We start from the raw sequence: 22,249 nt of genomic DNA, 5'->3' as shown, positions 1-22,249 counted from the left end.
GAATGGGGACCTGAACTAAAGTGAATGGAAGTAATAAGAAGGGGCTGGACTCTTGAGAAGTTAGGGAGATAACAGACCACATACATGGGGCTAAGCAAGTGGGCAGCTGAAGATGGTTCTGAGGTGACTGACTGAAAGGATGGTAGTGTCCAGCAAATAGGGAAAGCTTCCTGTAATTTGGGAACTTCTAGCAAAAAACGGGAAATGAAGTGGATGCCCACCGTGTTCAGAATGGCTGAAGAAAATACAGTGCATATGAATGTAATGGAATGATAGTTTAGCATAAGAAGTTACATGTTTCAGAAAAACTTGCATGAATTGTTGAATGGGCTGTCAATCGTGATTTGGGTCAGTTTTACTTTTCCTTGCCAATGGAACCTCACATCACAAGTTTTGCATGACTCAAATCTCATTACTAGGTATTATTTGGCATTATTTTGTCTATTTACCTTTTGCCCTTAGGACAGTGCAAGTTACACAAGGGCAGGAACAGGAACTATATATTAACCCAAATAAGTATTTAATAATGTGTGTTAAATAAAATTGAATTACTTAACTGTGACTATTACTAAGATGTCCAAGTAAGTTTATTTTTAAAACAAAAAAATGGAATATTATAAATCAACTATTTATTGAGTAGTAACTATCTTACAGATAGAAACATGACACTTTATATTCTACAAATAAAAATTCTCATTATTTCTGCAAGGGAATTTTCTGAGATTCATTTTATGTACCAATTGTGTTCATTCCTTTTAATACTTACTTCCCTTTGGACCAGTGTCCTCTGTAATATTTATCCGCACCCCTCAAAACTTATCTTTGCAGGTCTAAAATTGATTCATTATCTTCTGATATATATACATGCTATCAAATTATTCATTTCTTTGATTACACATTGTGCACATTTTTTTCTTACCTTCTTGAAGGAGAAACAAATGAGTTTAATCAATCTTTATTATTTAAATAAAGAAGTTCCACATAAATCAAATTATAAAAATACTCAAATCTCAAAGGGGTAATATTTAAAACTTTTATTTAAAAATTTTATATATAAAAACCAACTCATATTACAAATTTTTTCATAGGCTGTTGACACATAGCTTTCACAAAATTGAGATTTCATTCAGTTTTACCACTTCTATATTCCTTATAAATTAATGGCAACCACAAAATTATCCCCCTAAAAGTCCATTTACCTCTGCTTAAATAATAATTTCAGGACAAAAAAAAAATCTGTGAAATAACTCTCTCCTCAAAACTTTTAAGCACACATGTACCAGGCATTCACAGCTTGCAAACATAAATAAAACCCTACCATACATAACAGCAGCCAAGAAAATGACAATTAAAAGCCTTTCTTCATGCAGCCTCCTATTACTTGGTTCTCATTCTCTACTTGACATACGTTTATAGCGTAATATACCTATGTCAAGGTATATACGTGTGTGTTTGTATACAAACATATTTCAGTTAGGCAAAAACTATGAAGTGTTTACTATATGTCAGCTACTAAGTGCTAGAGATGCAAAGAAAGGTAAAAACATTCCCCGTTCTCAAGGAGCTAAGTCCTAATGGAAAAGACAACATATAAGATATATGTGTGTGGAGGTAATCTCAGAGGGAAAGTGCTTGCATTAAGGTGACCAAGAAAGACTTCTTGGAGAAGGTGGGATCTTGGTTGAGAGCTGATTGAAACCAGAGAAGCCAGGAGGTAGTGGTGAGGAGGGAGAAAATTCTAGACATGGAGGAGAGCCAGTGAAAAGCACCAAGTCAGGAGACAGTGACCTGTTCAAAGAACAGCAAACAGGCCTCTCCTACGTAAAAAGGAGTAAAGAACAAAAAGAACAGAAAGGGAGGTTAGAGGTTAGGTTATGAAGGGCCTTAAAAGCTCAAAATAAGATTTTATAAATTTTAGGGACCCACCAGAATTTATTGGTTGGGGGTGGGGGGGAGGTTAGAGCATATGACATTGTCAGAACTGTGCCTTGCAAAAGATCATTTTGGTAGCTGAATGGAAGGTGGACTAATTGGGGAGAAAACTGAGGCAGTCACCAACAAGGCTTTTGCAAAGGGGTAGTGGCGGTGTCAAAGAGAAAGGGGCACATATGAAAGATATTGCAAAGGTAAAATCGGCAGGCTTTGGCAACAGACTGGATGTGGGCTGGGGTGAGAAAGAATGAGGAATCAAGGTTGACACCTTAGATTAAGCCTAGGTAATTGAAAGGATGGTGGTACCCCTGAAACTAAAAGGAAAATGTGGAAGAGGAGAGGGTTTGGGGTGGGGATGATGACACTTTTTTCTTCTAATACCCTCTACCATCTTCTAACTGTAATTCGAACTGACTCTCTCTAGTTATTTTAATTTCTACTAAAAACTGATTTCCTGGTTCTTTTTCCCTTGCTTATATTTCCAAGCTCTATGATCTTATTTCATCCAAGTTAACTATTTAAAAAAGGAAAAATCATAAATAGGCTACTAACTTTCAAGGAAAACAAAATGAAATTGAATAAAACAACATAATTTTTCCCTTACACAAGTAACTGCTGAAAAATATTTCTTACATAACGCACTCAACAAAGTTTTACATTTTAGCTATAAAATAACAGCAATGATTAACTCTACACCAAATTTGGCCTTGTAGTATCTATGAGAAAACTAGCAAATTTTAGCACTTAGCGACCACTGTCAGTCCAGATTTGGTATTTTGATGAAGTCCAAAGCAAACTGGGTTCATCACAATTGTGCATTCTTTAAGTTAAAAATTCTGTATCAAATTACAGGTCTCTACATAAATTTGCTATAACTAAATGAGAAAAAATGATAAGCAATTTAGTATATACTCTTCCCCAAAGTTCACTGATAAAGTTCTAATGAGAATAGAGAACAAATGTCTCCCAAAGAGGGAACAGTAAAAGTCATAAGCATGGGGAGAAGAGGGGTCAAGGACTCTAGAGACTTATGAATACTGTATAGAGAAATACAGAAGGTGAATTGGGAAGCAAAGCAGACACTGGGGAAGAAAAAGAGTGCTAAAGGAAAAGACAAAAAACCAATACTGAGATTTCATAGCAATGGCCACAACACAGAAAGCAAACTGCAGATCAATCCATCAAACTATCACAGAGGAAATGGCTAGAAACCAAGTACTGGTTTGCAGTTATGTTATAACATGTAATTTGTTTATTACATACATAATTTAAAAACACTCTTCAGACAAACTAGAACTTCAACTAAAAGCTTAACCCGAGGAAACATGGTTCTACAATGTAGGGAAAAATGTATTACATTCATTAAATAAGCCAAATAAGCTAATTATACTAACATCAGTATTTACTTTTGATTGTACACTTCTGCTAATATGCTCCTTAATAAGCATTTATTAACATTTAGTTTTTAATGAAATTTAAAAGCTAACCAGGACCGAGTAACTCTGAGCCCAAACTATACAGTTATCTTTTTTTAACATCAATAACAATCTCATACAAAGGTTGTAAATTACAGAAGTTGTAAATGTGCAAAAACAGCCTATTTCAAAGAGACAGTGATAGGTACCATCTGCTATTTACTTAAGTGGTTGATCAAAGTAAAAATTCATATAATAGCAATCCCTTTTCTTGTATTTGTTCACATAATGGTTGACTTCACATAATCATCACAGCCCTCTTCCAGTACAGGAAAAGTAGGTAAAGATAATTTCCCCTCACAAGTAGCACACGATTGCTTTGTTACAGTAAGTCACCTGACTGCTATCACAGCTGCACAATCTGTACCACCAGAGATCACCGCCTGAACATTAGTGACTGACTGGCATCACTTTGGTAAACACTGACAATTAACAATATAGCTAATGTTTTCACAAATGTTAACAATTTCTTTTCTTTTCAATCTAAATTTCAAAGACTCTTGTAATTTTGTTTAAAACCTTTTAGCTCTCCCTTTATTTTTGGGTGAACAAAGGTGGGGTAAGTGAGAGAATCTTGGGAAGGTGGAATCCCCAGGTCTGCATACTGAGGCCAACAGAATCAACATCTCTAGCCAGGGATCAGGAGCTGGGCACTACTGGGCACTCAGGGTCTCTCCTGGAACTATTTTAGATAGGAGAAACAGGAGATACATCAGTACTTATGCAATTTTGATTAATTCATCTATCTTTCTTATACAAAGATTCTTTAGAGTTGACATTTTTAAAGGTATTATACTATTGAAAGCTACATAATTTCTAATTTTGTGACATCAAATTTTAAAGCAAATTTCTTCTCAACATGAAACTCCAGGAAAGAAAGGAATTTATCTGTTAGGATGATTATTACTTTCTGGAAATACATGAGCTTAAATTTTGTAGATATTAAGATGTCCAATTTGGGAAAAATCACACTGGTTGGCAGCATCTTAAAAAGAAAAGATAATAAACACATTTAAAACAATTTTTTAAACTCAAGAGGTATTAATTATGTACATCAACTTCTGACCTTATTGTTGCTGAGTTCTGTTCCCACTCTCAAACTCTGTGATTCTGATTATAACATTATACTCAAACCTCTTTAGTGTACTATAAAAAAGAATCCTGCTAAAAAACTATATTTATTTTAAATTTAGAGAGTAACAGAGAAAAATTATTTAAAACACTATTGTTTCAAAGTACACCTCCAGCTTCACAGGGCTGACCTTACCTGCATTTTACCATAATTCCAGGCAGGTACCTTGCTACCCTTTATTTCCTTTCCCTGCCAAACTCTAGTAGTTTTCAGTCCCACAGAGCTTTCGGACACACTAGGACAATTCTACCTAAGGATAATGATCATACTGGAACTCATTCTTCATAAATAATATGCTTCCAACCCAAAGTACTTACCCCATTCTAGTGATTCTGAATTATCAGTTGCCATTGTTTGAACCTGATCATCCCACATGACCCTCCCCATCTTCCCCCCTCTCCTTATTCTTATCCCCCCCTCACTTTAAACCACATTCCACAATATCCCAGTACAAAACTACCCAACCCTTCCACTGTGCTCTCTGGAACACCTACTCTATAGCTAAAAACAAAACAAAAATAAAAACCCACCACAAAAACTACATTTCATCTTAAATCTCTTCTTTCTTGCTCCCTCCATCTTCTTGCACTTAGAATTGCTTCCCTCCTGATAACACAGCTTCCCTGACTACATTTTCCAGTACTACTTGCACTTTCACTCATCCTCTTAACTGCTTGGTCATGATGGGGGAAGTGGATTACTCCTTGCTTCCCACTGCACTTCCAGGCTCTCCCTCTACCACAAATCACTCAGTAACTTCTTCTTTGAGATTTACTAAATCTGCATTTATTATTCAGTCAAAATTCTGGTACCTGTTCTCTATAGACTTTCAGGATTCTTCTTCCTTCCCCAGTGAATTCAGTGCCTGGTTCAGAGACTTTCTCTCCTGCTCTCAGTACTAGGACTTCACCATACACAATTCCCTAATCCCCAACTCCTCAGCTTGTTCACTTGTCATGACTTCCATCCCACCCATAGCCACACAGTCACATTTGTGATACTGTGATCATGCACACGAGTTCCATATCCACATTTATGATCTCTGACATTCCTCTGTTTGATCTCAATCTGTTGTCATTTTACCTCTCTCCGCCTTGCAACTCTAAATTCCATTCTTTGTCCTCAATATGACCTTGAATTCCTCCACCAAACAGTGCTTTCTTTCCCAGACCATTACCCCTATGATTGGCTATATTCTTTCCTTACTCATCCTGACCCTTGGTGAACTGCTTCAATTATATACTTGTCACTTTATGCAAAAATCTGGCCCTCAGTCTTGGATTACTCCTGCTATCTGCAGCCTCCATTCCTACTCAGGTGCTGCTCAACAAAGATGGAGAAAATCATGAGACTGTGCTAACTGGGCCAACTCTAAGTTTATGTTATGTAATCTCAACTGGGCCCTCACCACAGCAAGGCAATCCTTTTACATCTCCTTATCTGATTCACTATCCCACTCACCAAAGCGTCTTCTTTTAAACCTTCCACAGCTCCCTCACCCCACACTGCCAGTTTCAAACTTTGCCTCATATTTCACTGAAAAAAACCCCAAAAACCTGAGAACTCAATTCCCAGAGAGCTCTTCTTCTCCCTTATCTCATATCACTAGGATACCTTCTGCCATCAGCTCCTCCTCCACCTGTTTCACATAAGAAGATGGCTCTTCTAGGCAAGGCAGAACTTCTACACACAGACATGATCCCATTACATCTCTCCTATAGCAGATTGCCCCTTCTATCATCCCTACTCTCACTAATCTTTAACTGCTCCCTCTCTACTAGCTGCTTCCCTCCTTCCTACAAATATGCCCATTTCTCCTCCATCCTCAAAAAACCCTCTCCATTATGTATCATCCTATATCCTTCATATCTAAACTCCAAGGTAAGGCCATCTCCAATAAGTGTTTCCATTTCCACTCACACTCTTTATAGTCTGGCTTTGGACTGTTTCATTTTATCAACAATGTTCTCTCCAAAATCACTAATGATCTCTTAATCAACAAACTGAATGACCTGTTCTCAATCTTCATCCTTTTTTTTTTTTTTTCAAAACAAGCATTAAGAACTTAGTACAGACCAGACCCTGTACTAGGCACTTTACAAATATTATCTCATAACATTTACAAATGTTATTCCCATTATCTCTTCTCACTACAACCTTGGGAGGTAGATGTATTATTATCCTTATTTTCTAGTTGAGGAAACTGAGGGCACAGAGGTTAAATTACTTGGCTTGAGTCACAGAACTATGAAGTATATCATGCTGGATTTGACCTAAGAGGGTCTTTTGACTCTGGGTTCAGAGCTCTATCTCCACTCTATCCAGTGCCACTTCTCCGTCACTTTTGACACTATTGATCCCTTTCTTATTAATATTCTCTTTTCTCTAGGTTTTCGTGACATTGCTCTTGGTTTTCTTCCTATACGTCTGACTGCTTCTTCTTCTCTATCACCTTTGCTGGATTTTTAATCAAGCCATGCCTACTAACCGTGGAGGTCCCCCAAGGCTTTGTACTGAGATTTGCTGACTGTCATCGGCTCCCAACGTTTCAATTATCATTTCTATGTAGATGACTCTCAGATCTATCTTTCCAGACCTAACCTCTCTGCTGATGTCCAATCTTGAATCTCCAAATGCTTACTGACATCTTGAATTGAATGGCCCATATGACATCTTAAACTCAACATGTACAAAACTGAACTCATTATCTTTTTTCCCAAACTCTCCCTTCTTTCTAAGTTCCCTAAACTGTTGAGGGTGCCACCATCCACCCACTTAAACAGATTCACAATCTAGATGTTATCCTTGACTCCTTATTGTCTCTAACCTCCTATATCACCTCAGGTGCAAAGTCCCATGGTTCCTACCTTCATAACATCTCTTGTCTACCTGGTCCTTTCCTCTGACACTACAGCCACCCAAGTGCAGGCCTTCATGTCTTGCCTAGACTATTACAATAGCTCACTGGATTCCCTGCCACAAGTCTCTCCCACTCCATTTCATTCTCCACCCAACCATCAAAACTGTCTTCCCTATATCACAGGTCTATGTCACCCTCCGCCTCCCACCCTCAATAAATTCCTGGTTTATAAACAAAAACTTGGTCCTTTACTACCTTTCCAAACTTTTTTTACACGTTATTCCTCTCCATGCCTTCTAAATAGGCCACTCCATCTCCTGACTCCAAGTGTTTTCACTGGCTGTCCCCCATGCCTAAATATTCCACCTCCTGATAGTATTTCCAGTTTGTGTGTGTGTGTGTGTGTGTGTGTGTGTTTGTGTACTTTGTACATAACTATCTGCAGGCTGTCTCCCCCATCAGACACTTTTTTTGCCTTTCTTTGTATCCTGAGCATTTAGCACAATACCTGATACCTAGCAAGTGTTTAATAAGTGATGCTGACTGATAGTATTTCTTGTTTCTTATTCAATACCTTCAATTACTAAAGGAAACAACAAATCCATGATTAGCTGAGGAGCTCTAAAAAACATTGCATATCAAATCCCATTATTATGTCAAAAGAAATAGCTCAGTGCAATGGAAAGGGTACTGGATTTTGAGTCAGAAGGCCTGGGCATTCTAAGTGACCTTGGGCAAGTCTCTTAACCTCTCTAGGTCTTAATTTATGAATTTGTAAAATAATGCTTTGGACTCTAAGGTACCTTGCTTATGACTTTCATTACTAAGTAAATTTTTATATGAGGAACCAGTTTCCAAACCCTGGCCAAAGGATGACTTATTTACATCAAATTCAGCACAATAAGAACAACATACAATAGACAACAGTTGTATCTTTAGAAGCACTATGATTCAATCAATAATATCTTAAATAAACACTATCTACATATACTCCATAACAACCAATAAGCATTTATGATAAAAGAATTACAGACCATGGAAACAGAAGGGAACTCCCTTGTATTCTTATCTGGATTCTGATCTCTGACAACCTAATTCCTTTACAGAGCAAAAGGAAGTATGGCTGAAAGAGTTGCCTTTTAATTAATCCATCAAATTTAGTAAACTGTCACATCTTTGACCCAAATATCTATTCTAGTATTTTTTACCACAGATACTCTTTACTCCCATATTTTCTTAGCTCACTGTCTTGGTACTTTCTGACATTTCTATTCTAAAGGTTCACCTTTCTTGATGTTCTACTTCATTATTTCAGAGCCTCTTCATATTCTGTATCATCATCTCCCACCTGGCTGGATTTCTGGATTTTTGTCATGTTCTTTCTCTGAATTCTCTCATCATCCTGCAAGATCATATTAACTCTGAAACTCACACTTCCTCAATACTCTCCACCCCTGGGTCCCTCCCTCCGTCTGACAGAAGAGGTTGGAGGATTGACAATATAGAACTCCTAAATCTTCCATTTAAAGCGGGTACCCAAGGCAACTCTTTCATAGTTTCCCACCTGGCTATAGTGGTCTGGACTTCATCATGCCCCTGGAACCCATCCACCTCTTCAACCTCATTCACCTTCTTCCCTCATTAGACTGTGAGCTCCTAAAGAGTTGGGACTGTTTTTTGTTTATTTTTGTGTCTTCTGAAATTAGCACAGTGCCTGGTATACAGTAGGTGCTTAATAAATGGTTGCTGACTCACTCCCAATTTTAACCTCAGCCTGGTGGTTCACATTTTGTTTCATTACCATACGTAGTTGTCTCATCTAGGAACTTATCCCTTATCTAAGCTGGCTGACATCCAACAAAAAGATCCTAGAACAAAAGGCAAGATGTCAAACACCCCATGAGAACTAAGCTACTATAACTATCACTTCTCAGCTAACTCTTCCTCTGAGCCAGCTTCTAATTCAAAACTCCTTCAACAAATACAAGGATATGAAGAAATATATTTAGTGCACCATCGAAACAGCTCTCATCAAAATTACTAATGAGCTCTTAGTTGCCAAATCTAATAGCCTTTTCCAAATTCTCATTCTTCTTGACCTCTCTGAAGTCTCTGATTCTCTCTCTTTCTCTCCCTTTGATATTTCCTTTGTAGGTTTTGGAGTCATCACCCTCTCCAAGTTCTCTTACATATCTGACCATTCCTCTATCTACTTTGCTGGATCCTCCTCTAGATCACACCTTCAAATTGTAGACATCCCTCAGTGTTCTGCCCTGGGCCTTCTCTTCTCCTTCCTTCACTCTACTATTTCACTTGGTGATCTCTCATCAGCTCCCATGGATTTAATTACCATCTCTATGCTGATGATTCTAAAATCCACCTTTCCTGCCCCAAACTCTCTGCTGTCTTATAATCTCACATCTCCAGCTGCCTTTCAAATTACTCAAACTGGATGTCTAGTGGACATCTTCAACTCATTATGTCCAAGGCAGAATTCATCATCCTTTCCCCTAAACGCTTTCTCTCCATCCCTTCCCTATCACTGTAAAGGGCAACACTATGCTCCCAGACCCTCAGGCTTGCAACCTAGGAGTCATCCTGGATTCTTATCTCTCCCCCCTCCAATACTTTTACAAAGGCCTATCAACTTTACCTTTGCAACATCTCTCCTCTTCTCTCTAATGACAGTGTCACCACTTTAAATGCAGACCCTTATCACCTCATGCCTGGATTACTCTAATAGCCTATTAGTGGAAGGACTTAATGAAGGAAGATGCTATCCATCTCCAGAGAAAGAACTGATAAATAGAAATATGCATAGTATGGTTGTACGTGTGTATAGACATACATACACATACATACATAGGCAACTTATGTATGTATGTGTGTCTCAAATGTGTGGGGTGGGGAAGGTGGAAAATAGTTCAGAACTTAAAATGTAGCAAAAAATAAAATAAAAATTTAAAAATTAAAAAAAAATAGCTTGCTGATGGATCTGTCTGCCTCAAGTCTCTCCTCACTCCAAGCCATTCTCATTAAGCTACTAAAGTGCATATTACACTTCTTCCATCCAACTCCAGTGGCTCTCCATTGCCTCTGTTTGGCATTTAAAGCCCTTCATAATCTACCCCACTCCTACCTATCCAGTCTTCTTATCTTTTACTCTCCAACACAGTGACACTGGCCTCCTGGCTGGTCTACAAACAAGATACTTTATCTCTTGGCTCCAGGCACTTTTTCTGGCTGTCCTCCATGCCTGGAACATTCCCCTCTTCTACTCACACTACTGATATCCCTAGTCTTCTTCAAGTCTCAACTAAAACCCCACTTTCTACAAGATGCCCTCCCCAACCCTCTTAATTCCAGTCTCTTCTCTCTGAAAATTATCTATTTATCCTGTATATAGACTGCTTTGGATACATTTGTTGCAAGTTGTTTCTCCCATTATGTGGTAAGATCTTTGAGTTTCAGCACTGTTTTTGCTTCCTTTTGTATCTTCAGTGCTTAGCACAGTGCCTGGCACATGGTAGGCTATTAATGTTAACTGACTGACTGAGTGATTGACCCTATTCTAATACAAACCCCATTTCTTTGTTCAACTAACTTGGTGCCAGAAACGAGAAAGAGAAAGAGAGAGAGAGAGAGAGAGAGAGAGAGAGAGTTCTCACTCAATTAAAATTCTGTTACTAAATGCCATCTCACTGATCTGTCTTCTTAGAAAAAATGAGGCCATACAGGGTCATTCATATTATCTTACCTAAATCAATATGCAAGCATTTGCTAAATAACTATTATGCATCAGATATTAAGCCCTGGGGACACAGAACCAAAAATAAGACACTCTATAAAATTATTGCAGTGATGGCTGATTAAGGCCCAAAGTTGTGAAATTGGCCCCAGCTATACATGGTTTAAAGAGTTCACCTCTTTAATACCAAGTGAAAATCCCATTTAAGAAACCTCCATTAGGATCTCTGCTTATGTAAACACTCTAGTTTTGCTGTGTCTGATATAACCATATACAAAAACCCATCCAATGAAAACATTTTGCCTCTCTATTAAAAAAATATGTATAGCTTAAATACATCTATAACCTTTCACTCAACAAGGAAAGATTTTTGACATATTCCTTCAGAAACCAATCCTATTAGATAACTGATTTGATTTAGGTCATTGAGGCAGCCTTGTGCAGTACTGGGCTTGGAGAAAGAGAATTTGTATTATAATTCTGGCTATGCCCCACTTACTATCTGGGTGACTTTGAACAAGTTACTTTTCTTTTCAGGACCTTTGTCTCCCCATCTGTAAAATCAGAGACTTGGACTAGCTGACTTCTGAGGTTCTTTCCAGATCTAAACTTATGATCCTATATAAGCCTACACTCTATGCCAAAAGACCATTCCAAATACAAGCCTATAATTAATCAAAAGCCCCCCCCCCCCAAAAAAAACAAAAAGCTTAAAGCACAGATCCAAAAGGAGGGAACAGAAAAAACTACTTTGTCACTCTCTTAATTAACTACAAAGAGTTCAAAGTGGAGATCAAAAATCAAAGTTCAACATATCAACCTATTAGGGTTATGTAATCAAAATGGACAATCAGCCCTAATTGCCTCTATTCACAGATGTGGTACTGCACATTGGCTTAGAAAACAATCCTTCCCTGCTCCATTCACCTCGAAAATTGAACTGATGGCTATATTAAGTCTTTCACTGGTGTGCTGAGATGAGAAATTCTTAGCCATATGTGAATTAGAAGAAATTATGAGATAAAATACATTCATTTTATTTAAATCGATGTGTTCTCTAAAATACATACTGCAACCCATTCATGACTGCCTATCATCTTGTAGAACTCAAGTCCATGTTCTCAAAAAAGTTTTCCAAAAAAAAAATTCTTTAAAAATCTGCTCAACAAAAAACAAAACATCCAGAATAAGAAGGAATGAGAAAGTGAGAAAGTCTGAAGGGAAAAATCTTTGAAATATATATATACATATATATAATATATATTTGTATAACATGCAAAATTTGTAATGAATTCATAAGAAATATAAGATGAGTCATTCTATGACAGGTGTATAGGCCAATGTTAGGAAAAAGCATTTCTCGAAAGGAGAAACAGAAATTATAACTATTCATATAAAAAAGTATTTACCTCCAATGATGAGAAAAATGCCTGCTGCTACTAACTACTACGATTACCACCACTACCAATGATAACTTTAGCGAGCTACAAGGTTTGCAAAATACTTTAGGTATCGCACATCTTTTACAACATCACTGGTGGCACGGATACTGTTTCCACTTTACAAAAAAGGAAACAGGCTTAGAGGGATGAAATTACTTGCGCGGGGTTACACAGCTACTAAGTGTCAGAGAAGGAATTTAAACCCAGGTCTTTCTGACTCCAAGCACTTACATGTAGCTTAGGCTCATCCATTTGTCAAAAAAATAGCACAAGAAAACAAAATTAAATGCTGGTGAAGTTAGAAAAAAACAGAGATGCTAGCAGAACAGTGTATTAGTTCAATTTCAATCTTTTTGAGAAAACACCACAAAATTATGCCATAAGAATTACAGAAATATTCATACTCTTTGCCCTAACAATTCCATTTCTAGTATTAACCCTAAGGAGACAACTGATAAGAAAAAAAGATCTATTTGTACAAACATATTCTCAGCAGCACCATTTGTAAAATCACACATACATACCACAGGCCAAAAAGTGACCAAAAATTGGGGATCAAACAAATCATAATAGGTCACAAAATCCTAAGATTCAGGTTGAACATTACCCAGTCCAATGCCCTCACTTTGTACATGAAGATATCAAAGCCCAACTTTCCTGCAGTTAGAAAAAGAATAAGGAACTGAGTCAGGGCTGCTGATTCTAAACACAATACTCTTTGCATAAACTGATACTGCCTTCCCTGTAACACCACTGCACCATAAAAAATGACAAATATAGAGAAACACAGGAGTACTTACGAGAAATGATACTGAATGAAGTAATAATAATAAATAGGTAACATTTGTGTATATATCATTTGGAAAACACTTCATATATTATCTCATTTGGTTCTCACAACAGTCATGTAAGATGATGGGTATTATTAAAAAGAGCCACAATAACAAACACACTTGCCTATAACTATATAAATAATCACAGTCGAAGCAATAAAAGCCTAATAGCTTATATAGAAAAGTTCAAAAGGAATCACAGAAATAAGCAGATGTTGTGACTGTCAAACAGAACTTAAGGATTACAGACACAGGAGTTTACAATCACTTTCTTTGTTCTTTTCTTTATTTCTTGATATATATGGAATTTGTCAATGGACTTTAAAAATTATTTAAAAGAACTTAAAATTAAAAGATTAAATAGGGCTTTGATTTCACATAAGAGATAACTCCTACTCCTGAGTCAAAGGATCACAGATTTAGAGCTAAAAGGGACTTGAGGCAATTTAGTATAATTTCTTCATAAGCAAAACTGAAACCCAAAGATACTAATTGATTTGCCTCAGGACCACACAACTAGCGTAAAAATTTAAGGTGGAATTTTAACCAAAGCCTTTGAGACCACAAGTCCAGTGTCTTATCCATTACATGACACTATTTCTCAAACCCTTGCTCCCTTATCCTATCACTTCTTATGCCCTGCCAAATCTAATCCTGAGTTACTCCCACAAACTATTTCCTTCCCTCCTCCATTCCTCCTATTCTTCTACTGAACAGAGGATGAAGTCCTTCAAACCTGCTAAGTTGCTTTCTCTTCCTATATTATGGTTCTTTCTCTGCCACCTACAAACATGCCCAAGTATCCTTCATCCTTAAAAAAGAATGCATTAGACCCTGACTCAAGCTATCTTCTTATATACCTTATCTTTCTCTGGCAAATTCCTTCATTTTCTCTCCTCTCATTCACTTGCAATCCTCTGTGATCTGACTTCAGAATTTATCATTCAGCTGAACCTACTTGCTTCAAAGTTACCAAAGAACACTTAATTGTCACATCTGATTATATTTTCTCAAACTTTTCTTGACCTTTCTTGTAACATCTTGTTGATCACTCTTTCTCCTTTTAGATATTCTCTCCTTTCTGTGTTTTCATGATCCAGGTCTATCCGCCTTTTCCTCTCTGATTGCTCCTCTATCAATTCTGTTGGATCATAATACCTTTCCTGCACCTTCCCTGTAGGTATACACACTTCATAGCTATCTTGGGCCTTCTTTCCTTTCTATATCAGGGATCTATACCTTGGGTCCACAGATCTCCAAAGAGACCATGGATATATTTCACTGATCCATGAACTTGAAAATTTTAGATCTATATTTTCACCCACCTTCAATTAAGAATTTTAAAAAAGTATTCTAAGAATAAAGTAGCTTCACTAGACTGTCAAAGGAGTACACAATACAAAAAATAACAAGCCTATGTCTACACTGGTGACCTCATTAGCTCCAATGTATTTACAATAATTATATCCTGATATGTAACACCATTGCTTCAAATGCCTAGATCACAAAGACTAAAGATATTGTTACTGTAGCTTTAAGAATTCAGATACAATGTTGGGAGAAGATTGAAAATGCAGTTGATAAACATCAGCCTAGGGGAGTCAGAAAGTATGTGTGTTTATCTTTTCTTTTTATGGATCTATAAAAAGTCAGTTGAGAAAATGATTTAAGGTGAATCATCTCTCTTTGGGGAGAGATGGAGGAGCTTATCTGTTATTCATGAGGATCTAATATCTACAAAACAAAGACAGAAGGCATCATAAATGTTATTTTATGAGAAAAGCTTTTAAAAGGAATTTTACAAAGATCTTGTGAAGAACTAACAACAGTACAATGCATTTTGGGAAAGACTGTTTCCCATGTTTACTGAAAACAAAAAGAAAGCTCTAATCCTTTAAAAAAAATGAAGAAATTTTAAGATCCTTTAATCATTATCTAAAGTGAGTTGAATGATTTGAGACTGACTTTGTAAAGAAAGTGAATGATTTGAAACTGACTTTCTAGAGAACTGGAGTCAACTACTACTATTTTGAGGGTTTGAGGGATGAACTGGTAAAAGGCTTAATATTGTAAACAGGTTTACATAAATACACTTATTATTGCTCTCATCTGTTAATAGATTAAGATATATTAAAATTTAAACAAGGATAATAGGAAAGAGGTCTTTACTTTTTAACTCATCAAGTAATTATTATTTAAGGAACTGGAGTGGAGACTGAGCTAATCAATTAAACACGGAAAAGAGACTGCAGACATATTAATAGGAAATAAATTATCTAATATACTCTGGATTGATACAGAGCTCAGGATTAGTAAAATAAATAGCAGGGAGTCAAATGGCAGGCAGAAGCTTAGTGACCTACCAGTGAGCATGGTCAAACCCCAAATACCTACACATCTGCTATATGTGGGAATCACATAGGGCTTTTCCTTCTTCTCATATCTGTTGTATATACATATGTACATGCACTCACACATTTTTTTTTTCCTAATGCACAGGTCTGACCCTGACACTTTGCTATTCAGTCAACTACAGTGGATCCCTATAGGATCAAATATGAACTCCTCTTTTTGGCACTTAAAACTCTCCCCAATCTTGCCTCATCCTACACTTTTGGCCACATTATTTCCCTCCATGTACTCTACATTTCAACCATATCTACATTCTTGCCACTTCTTATACACAATACTCCACCTCTCCTTTCTATGTCTTTGCAATAACTATCACCCATGCCTAGAATAAATGAATTTATTTGGCATTTACGATATGCCAAGCACTGTGCTAAGCAGGGATAAAAAAAAACAAAATCAAGGGCAATCACTGGCCTCAAAGAGCTTACTTTCCCATGAGGGAGACACTACGTATAGAGGAGCTCTCCATTTCTTAGAATCCCTGCTTTTTTAAGTCTCAGTTCCTTATCTTCTACATAGAATCTTCTTGCCTCCCACTCTTATTTATGCCTCATCTTCCCACAACCTCCCTGAAAAAAAAAACAAAATTTGTACATGCTTTGTGTTTTGTATATACACACGTATATACAATAAGCACTTAATGCATAGATGACTGATATTTGATACTTAAAGCTTTTCATAACCTGATTCTAACCTAACTGATTATGTATTACTCCCCTCCATACATTCTATGATCCAATTAAACTATTATTCTTCCTGTTAATCAGACATGACATTATCTCTCACTGCCTATTTCTTTGCACTGACTATTTCCTATGGCTGGAATACACTCTCTCCTCAATTCTGCCTTTGAATTTCCTAGTTTCTTTCAAGACTTGGCTCAAATGCCATCTTCTACATAAAGCCTTTCCTGATCTCCTTACTGACTGGTGCCTTCCCACAATCCCATCCCAATCACCTTTTGTCTGTTTTACACATTCTAATATATATATATATATATATATATATATATATATATATATATATATATATATATATATATATATATATATATATATATATATATATATACACTAGCTGTCTCTTCCAAAAGAATGACAAGATGGCCAAAACTTTTTCACTTTGGGCTTCATATCTCCAATGCTTTACATGGTACCTGGCATATAAAAGGTAATAAATAATCTGCTGACTTTTTCTGGACAATAACTTTTCTCCTTCAATTCTTCTTTTCAACACACACATATGTATTATCTCAAGAAAATGGAAAACCTACATTGATTCTATAAAGGATACAGTGTGGAAGAATATTCTACTAACACCAGCTTTAACAGCCCCTTTTAAGAGACAACATATACTATTATTGTTTGGAGAGAGAGACAGATAAGGTATTGAACAGACTAAAAGAAAACTTTTCTAAGTGACTCAAGTTGTCAGTGAAACTGATATTTCCTAAGAGACCTAACTAAACCTGCTACAGTAATAGAAAGAGCACTTCACATATCAAGACACTATTTTATGCTAAATTTGCAAACCACTCAAAATCAAAAGCCAACTGTGAACACAACAAATATGTCAGCAGCAATTATTGGAACATACTTAAAATTTCATGCCATTGTCATCAAGTGGGAATATTTTCATGTTAATGTTGAAGATTAGAGGTGAAAATATAGTGATAACACATGTTTATTCTATTTGCAAGAATATATTTAGCTCTGGTGGTTAGGCAGAAAAGGGAAAAAAAACTATCACTTGTTTCAATTTTCAATATTTGAATCATTTGTTTCTCCCTGAACAGAAAAAAAGTAGCTAATTTCTTTAAAAAAGAAAAATAGGATAGTTAAGTAATTTTATCAGATTTTAACCTAAATTGTGGTCAGGGACTAGGGTAAAGATTTCTTGAATTCCAATTTTATTTACACCTATAGCTATGAAAAAAAGCAATTAATCTAATTTTTCTATTTCCTCTTTCCAATGCCCATTATAGTTTTAGAAAATAGATAACAGGGATTCCAAATACATAGCCACCTAATAAAGAAAAATAACAAAAATTTGCTTTAAAATAACATATTTAAAACTAAAGTCACTTTATGTCAAATCCTATCAAAAGAATATGCAAACAGGTATACAAATTGTTGAGCTACACCGGAACTTCATTACAATGAATACTGCTCAAAGTAACATCAAAACATATGCCTTGCATTTCAAAATCATTACACGATTAATTAGCACCACCTATGTATGCCTTCTAAGACACAAATCTGAGGTCACATGGTATCATGGAAAGCATAATGGATTCAGCTTCCAAAGGCATGGGTTCAAATCCTAGCTCTATCACTATTTAAATTAACCTCCTGTGAAGTATAAGATTGTAAATTAATTGGCCACAGTTCCTTCTTTCTCCCTTCTGGAATCTAATGTTTATTCTTTGGTTTTTCTCATCTAAATATAATTACTCATGTTTCCTGTATCTTTTTTGTTCATGGCTCAAACTCAATTGGTTTTAAGTTTTCCCTTTCAAAAGTGCGAGGTGTGTGATATTTTTCCATTATGATCAGTGGCTATTACATAGACAAATACTCATGAAAATAGTAACAATACTGAATTATTCATTGCAGAGGATAGAATAACAAGATTTTTTAAAAAACCACAGCATCAACCCCAAGATAGGCTTAGAATTACATTCAAACACAAAGGAATTAACTCATGTTCCTGGAAATTCAAAGTAAAAATGAGTACCTATAATTAAAATTCATTTGATCAACCCTGACTTATCATTAGTTTGTGTTGCTTTTTTATTATTTAAAAGCTAGGACTCAAAAGTGCAATGGATATATAACATGTATTTGCTAAATAAAAGAGGTTCACATACTTTGGATACATCTGGAGGGATTTTCCATTTCTTTCACTGATTTCTCCAGAGCAGCATCACTTTTGAAAATGAAGTTAATATCTTCTTGCTTTTCATTTTCACAAGAGTTCAACATTTCAGAGTTAACGTTTTCTCTCTTTTGTATGGTCATGGGAATAGTCAATTCTTTGTTATTGATGAGGACTTCTTTAGCACCTCCTTCCAAAGTAGTTAAAGCATCACAAGGTTCTCTTCCCAAACAGTCATTTATAAGAACTGACTCATCAGTAGTATGAAGAGAATTATTTCCACCTATGGTTATATTTTTTTTTCTTTCCTGAGAATCAGTTTCATTACAATATCCTAAGGTTTCTTTTGCATCAGGTATTTCACTATATGGACTGCAATTCAAGTTTACATTTCTTTCACAACTGGGAAGTTTCTTGAGCCTGCAGTTTTCTTCCACTAAATTATCACTTGCTAGAATCAGTTTCATTTTTTTGCTAAAGCTGCGATAATCAGTGTTTTCTAAAATGCTTTGTTTTTTACTCCTGTAGATACTTTTTTGGTGATTTAAATGTGAAGGGCTTTCTAATAACTGTTTAACTTCAAAAGTACAATTCCTTGAATTCCCTTCTTTCAAATTAGTGGGTGAAAAATAATCATCATATACTGCTTCTTTACAGGCTGGAGATATTTTTACAGGACTAGTCATCAACTCTAAAAAGTTTTTAGTCTTACTTAGATGCAATTTTGGGCTGCTAAATCTCATTTTAGACTTCTTTTTCCTTGATTTTTCTTTTGAAGGAAAATTTAAACGTATTAAACTTCTCAATTGTTTTTCTGAAGAATTTGTAGGACCTGGACTTCTCACAGAGTGGTTTTGTGCTACAGCCGAAGAAGGGGACAGATAACCCTTCTCACTAAATATTTCCTTAGATATTCTTTCAAACTGAGTTTTTTCAGGAGTGAGCATTTCAGTCATCAAAGTGTTTTGGACATTTCTTGTTTCTGTAGGAAGGTTACTAATCTTAGATCTCTGAGGGGTTACTCTTTCAGAGAGACTGTTGGATGCAGTTTTTGATATAGGTAAAGAAAGACATGCATCAGTTTTAGCTTTATGAATGTGTTTCTTTGACTTGATCTTACGTTTCCTGCGTTCACGGTTTCTCCAAATATCATCAAAGGATGTGTTTAAAACATCAGAAATGGATTCATCTGTAAGATATTGATAAAGCATTCAAACATTAATGAAAAATAGCGTGATGACTTAAATAAAAATTTTAACCAATTAGTTTTAAGGCATGGATGCTCACATTACCCATAAAGCCCACTAGGAAAATATCACAAGCTATATGAATATAACTATAAAACACTACTTACAAAAATAAAGTTAAACCTGAATAATCAGAAAACTATTAACTGCTGATGAACAGACTGAGCCACTATGAAAATAATGATAATGATACCTAAATTAATTTATATACTCAGTGCCACATACTGATCAAACTGCCAAAAAAATACACTGCAGAACTAGAAAAAATAATAATGAAATTCATATAGAGGAACAAAAAGGTCAAGAATCTCAAGGGAAACAATGAAAAAACAATTGAGAAGAAAGGGACCCAGTAGTACTAGATCTCAGACTGTACTAGAAGGAAGCAATCATCAAAACAATTCGGGACTGGTTAAAATAGAAAGAGGGTGACCAGTGGAAAATGTTAGGTACACCATATAGCAAAGCAGAATAACCTACTAGCCTAATGTTCAGTAAACTCAAAGAACCCAGCTACTAGGATATGGACTCACTCATTAGACACTGATCTGCAGACATTAGGTTTAGACCAACCAACATCTTTTACCATATACCAAAATATGTCCATAAGCTGTGCATACCCTTTGACTCAGCTATGCTATTATTATGAGTTCTATGCCCCAAAGAGAATAAAGAAATGAGAAAAAGAAATATACATAAAATTTATAACAGTTTTCTGAAGCATCAAAACACTGAAAACTAAGAGGGCATCAAGGGGGAAGAGTGGAATAAATTATGATAAATCAATATAATGGAATAATATTAGAAGAAATTATGAAAGGGACAGTTTCAGACAAAACTGGTAAGATTTGCATGAACTGATATGGAATGAAGTGAACTGAACTAGGAGAACAATTTGTACTATAACAGCAACATAAAAATGAACATTTTTGAAAGTCTTAACTAAATACAATGATTACACGTAAGCACTGACATTTACTAGGTATGTAACTTTGACCACATCCCTTCACTTCAAGGGCATCAGTAAACTGGGGGTACTACTCATATTGTCTACACTTAGAGGGCTTTCCTTGTAAGGAAAACTCTTTGTAAACCTGAAAGCATGATACTATTTATGTACAGCATTATACACTGATGTTCATCGAATCCTAAAACACATTTCTAGCCATGTCACTCACCTGCTCAAGAACGTAAAAGTGCTCCCTATTCCTTATCAAAATAAGTTAAATTTCGACTAATGTGGAAATATGTTTAATCTAATTGTACATGTATGGCCCATATCAGATCACATGCCATCTTGGGGAGGAAGAAGGGGTAAATTTAGAATTCAAAATCTTATAAAAGTGAGTGTTGAAAACTAAAAATAAATAAATAAATTTAATAAAATAAGTTAAAATTTCCCTATCTGGTTTTAACTCCCTTTACCCCAATTATGCAAGTATCTCCACCATCCTTCAGACATTACATTCTGGGTTTGGAGTCAAAAGGTATCTGAGTTCAAACACCACCTCTGACACTTATGTGTTGATTATAAGTAAGTCACTGATTATAAGTAAGTCACAACCTCTCTGTCAACTTCCTTATTCTTAGAATAGAAAAATAATACTGATAGTACTTAACTCACAAACCTTAGAAAACTACATAAATATCAGTTATTATCATTCCACACTCCTAGTCTTTTCTTATGTTGTTCTCCTGACATTTCATTTTTGCCTAACCAAATTCCACCTATTGCTCAAGGCCTAGTTCAAGTTCTGCCACCTCATTCAGGAAGCCTTCCCTATTTCAGGTCCTACCAATATCTCCCTATCTTATATTCCTATTACCTTCAGACTCAGTACTACACTATTTCAAATTAAACTGTACTCAGTTTTCTCTGAATTAATTTTGTTTCCAATCACCTTTTTTCACAAATGCTTTGAGAGCAGAAGCCAGGTTTGATATTCTATTGTATTCTCTCAAGTTGGGCACAAGGTCCTCCTTTATGCTTGTTAACACTATGACTAGTACTCCTTTTTAAGAAGAGGATCATAGGATTATAGATTGAGAACTGGAGAGGGTCTTAATATAAACTCTTTTCAAATCAATTAAATTTCCTAGAAGAGATAAGCTACATAAAGTTACTTTTTTCTATTAAAGTAATTGACAAGATTCTTTATTTTAATTTGACCTGCTGAACAATTCTTCACTCTTCATAAAACTACTAGGACTAGGTTATATCCCACATAGTAAAGGTGAAAACTAAAATCCAGGGCTCTTAATTGCTTGGAATTAGGTTCAGGTGGAAAGAA

At 35.8% G+C, this 22,249-nt stretch overlaps 1 protein-coding gene across 4 annotated transcripts in view; it reads right to left on the bottom strand.

Moving 5' to 3' along the window:
- MCPH1 (microcephalin 1) overlaps nt 1–22,249 on the bottom strand; it is a 300,799-nt gene that overhangs the window by 243,285 nt on the left and 35,265 nt on the right. For 3 of the 4 annotated variants that reach the window (XM_072634374.1, XM_072634372.1, XM_072634373.1), the window contains one exon: nt 18,704–19,900. In XM_072634374.1, the coding sequence (XP_072490475.1) occupies nt 18,704–19,900 (1,197 nt within the window). The remainder of the gene's footprint in view (nt 1–18,703; nt 19,901–22,249) is intronic. The other variant, XM_072634375.1, reaches the window with a different exon arrangement.

This window comes from Notamacropus eugenii, chromosome 1 (genome assembly GCF_028372415.1).
Source record: "Notamacropus eugenii isolate mMacEug1 chromosome 1, mMacEug1.pri_v2, whole genome shotgun sequence".
In the NCBI taxonomy this organism is placed as follows: domain Eukaryota; kingdom Metazoa; phylum Chordata; class Mammalia; order Diprotodontia; family Macropodidae; genus Notamacropus; species Notamacropus eugenii.
This window is presented reverse-complemented; position numbering and strand designations above follow the sequence as displayed.